Genomic DNA, 3,066 nt, shown 5'->3' with positions numbered 1-3,066 from the left:
AATTACGTAGTTGTTTCTATCTGATTTCTTCTGTGCCAAATATTTTGGAAGACTCCACACCACACAGAATCAGATCTGATTCTTTCGCTGAATATATGCAAACAGAAATGGTTGTATAAAGTCGTGGTCTATAATTTTGGAGCGGAAGTACACAGTGCAGCAAATCGAAGAGCAGGAACGTGCCCAAACCTCCTTTATAACACCTCTCTCTATATCCACTTCTCTATGTGGCGATCGAACGAAAAACCAACAATGTTTTGTTTGGTTTTGAACCCAGGTCTTCGGATTACCAGACCAGCGCACAATCCTCTGCGCCACGATCGCCACAAGATTTAATGCATGTGACGAAGGTATTTTATTACTCCTGCATTGTTATTATAGATCTTGTTAATTTTAGTTAATTTTAGATCTTGCGTTCATCTTTTTTTTCGTTTTTTTTTTTACAAGACATGACAGCAATTGCCCCGATATTCACGAAAAAACAAAAAATAAATTAGGGTGCAGAAATTGTTCCTTATTCTTATACGTAATCTGCGCGTTTTGTACGAATCCTAACATATTATAATGTTATCGGATCATAAAAAAAAATAAGTTATAGCATGTAACTAATAATCTACGGTTATACTGCATTCATTTTTTCGCGTGCTACTTTTTTCACTCGCTTGTTTTAAATAATACGAACGGTATCGAGGACGCGATTCTCCATTGAGTCATTAATTTTTTAATATGTTATTGAGGGGGTTCTTCCCGAGTAGTATCTATATATGAAATTACTCGGAAAGATTCTCCCCAACAACATACTAAAAAATAAATGAAATTGAAGGGGAGGCATCTTTTGTGCATAATTACCATTTTTTAAATAAAGAGACGAACAATTAGAGATATCACACTTATTTCAAATTAAAATAGAAAACTCCTAAAATTTAAATAAATAATTTTAGAAAAGATATTTATAAGAAGTCATGTGCAAGTTTAACACGAAAGTTCTACATTCATATATATTTTTGCAAATATATAATATAATAAAGAAAGCGGTATCTTTTTTTTTCAAAGATCACGAGAAAGCAACAACAATTAGTTGTTTTCAAATAGTTCTTTTCAAATATTTATTATAATGACATATTCGGTTCCAGGTAGTAGGAGAAATTATCAATCATTTAATAAATAAAACGGCAGAGATTATCACCGCATTTAAGAGATCCCGTGATAGTGACTTACAATTAAACCAGAAACGTCAGATAATGATCCAGCAGCTGAACGGACCGAACGAGGTAGATCCGTCTAAGCTCTTATCACCGGAAGTGATAGCGGAACACGCAGTCGTAGAAGATCCGTCGACGGTTAGTGACGAATACGAATACGAGCAATCTCTTGTGTCAACCGAAGACGAAACGGCCGAGGATCATGATAGGATTCAACAGGACGAAAGGGTGATCTTCTGGCTACCACGAAATGTTTGTCTGGTAAATCATCTCATCTGCTCTCGCGAATAATTACGAGCGAATGTACTTTTCTTTAAAAAAGAGGAGAACATTTTTTATCGGAAAGATAAACTTTATTCCAGAAATTTGAGTAAAGTGTAAGTTGTAAATGGGGGAATATTAGGAAGAGAATTTTGGAAAAGTAAACCAAAATAGTACAGGCGATCGTTAGGACTTAAAAAGGGTTCACTTTTTAAAATCCTTTATGAATTAGCGTAATCTGTTGAAAGTGAACTCACAAACTCAAATTCCTTTTCGTTACTTCAAAAGGGATTCTACCGAGGCGTACACGGAAAGAATCTTTTCTTATTTTTATTTCTTTTGAAAATTATGTAATCGTCGGACAACATGGCATTTCGAAGAATTTCAAAAACGAAAGGAGAGTTTGCTTATTGTCACCAGTCTCTTTCTAAAAAAGAGATGTTACCAGCGCGAATGTCGTTAATATCGAACAGTTGAGGCCCCTTTTCCGCGATGTCGATTGGTTTTCTCGAAGCGCGGTGTGATTCACTTCTCTTTTAGATTCGTGTCATGTTTCAGCTCGCATGTGAATTTTGACGGTTGTACAAAAATGTACTTAGAGAAAGTTAGAGATTAAACAAAAAGTTAAAGAAAATGAAGTTAAAGTTAAATATCTAATTGAGTGAAGAAGAATGAAAGAAATTCACATTCTTCCAATGAGATACAACGATAATTAATCTTCTTTTTAAATCCGGCGTGATGAAGCTATAATGTAGAGAATTAACAAAAAGTAAAGTAAAGTGTGCAAATTAGAAATTTGCACATGGCTTCCTCATGGAGGAAGCTTTATGAGCGAAATCTAATTTTTTTCGATGTTTCTTGAAAGTGTGCAAATTAGAAATTTGCACATTGCTTCTTCAGCATTGAAGCGTGCAAATTTGAAATTTGCACATTTCTTCCTCATCATTAAAGTAGGCAAATTAGAAATTTGCACATTGCTTCCATTGTTATGGCTTCCTCATAGAGGAAGCTTTAAGAGAGAAATCAAACTTTACTACGATGTTTCTTGAAAGTATTCAAATTAGAAATTTGCATATTCTTATTTCGCTCTTAAAGCTTCCTCTATGAGAAAGTCATGTGCAAATTTCTAATTTGCACACTTTACTTTACTTTACTTTACTTTTTTTATAATTAAAAATTTGCACATTGCTTCCATTGTTATGGCTTCCTCATAGAGGAAGCTTTAAGAGCAAAATAAGAATATGCAAATTTCTAATTTGAATACTTTCAAGAAACATCGTAGTAAAGTTTGATTTCTCTCTTAAAGCTTCCTCTATGAGGAAGCCATAACAATGGAAGCAATGTGCAAATTTCTAATTTGCCTACTTTAATGATGAGGAAGAAATGTGCAAATTTCAAATTTGCACGCTTCAATGCTGAAGAAGCAATGTGCAAATTTCTAATTTGCACACTTTCAAGAAACATCGAAAAAAATTAGATTTCGCTCATAAAGCTTCCTCCATGAGGAAGCCATGTGCAAATTTCTAATTTGCACACTTTACTTTACTTTACTTTTTTTATAATTATATATTATATTGTTCTTCAGTTTTTTCTATAAAATTTC

General features: G+C 33.5%; 1 protein-coding gene across 1 annotated transcript in view; it reads left to right on the top strand.

The window, feature by feature from the left end:
- LOC105558785 (sperm flagellar protein 2-like) overlaps positions 1-1,463 on the top strand; it is a gene marked incomplete at its 3' end in the record, with an annotated part of 13,292 nt that extends 11,829 nt beyond the window's left edge. The window contains exon 10 of the mRNA XM_012006692.1: positions 1,134-1,463. Within this exon, the coding sequence (XP_011862082.1) occupies positions 1,134-1,463 (330 nt within the window). The remainder of the gene's footprint in view (positions 1-1,133) is intronic.
- Between the last annotated feature and the right edge of the window lie 1,603 nt (positions 1,464-3,066).

This window comes from Vollenhovia emeryi, unplaced genomic scaffold (assembly GCF_000949405.1).
Source record: "Vollenhovia emeryi isolate VEMERY1.0 unplaced genomic scaffold, V.emery_V1.0 DF939311.1, whole genome shotgun sequence".
In the NCBI taxonomy this organism is placed as follows: Eukaryota; Metazoa; Arthropoda; class Insecta; order Hymenoptera; family Formicidae; genus Vollenhovia; species Vollenhovia emeryi.
The sequence above is the reverse complement of the archived record's forward strand: the minus strand, read 5'-3'. Positions and strand labels throughout refer to the sequence as shown.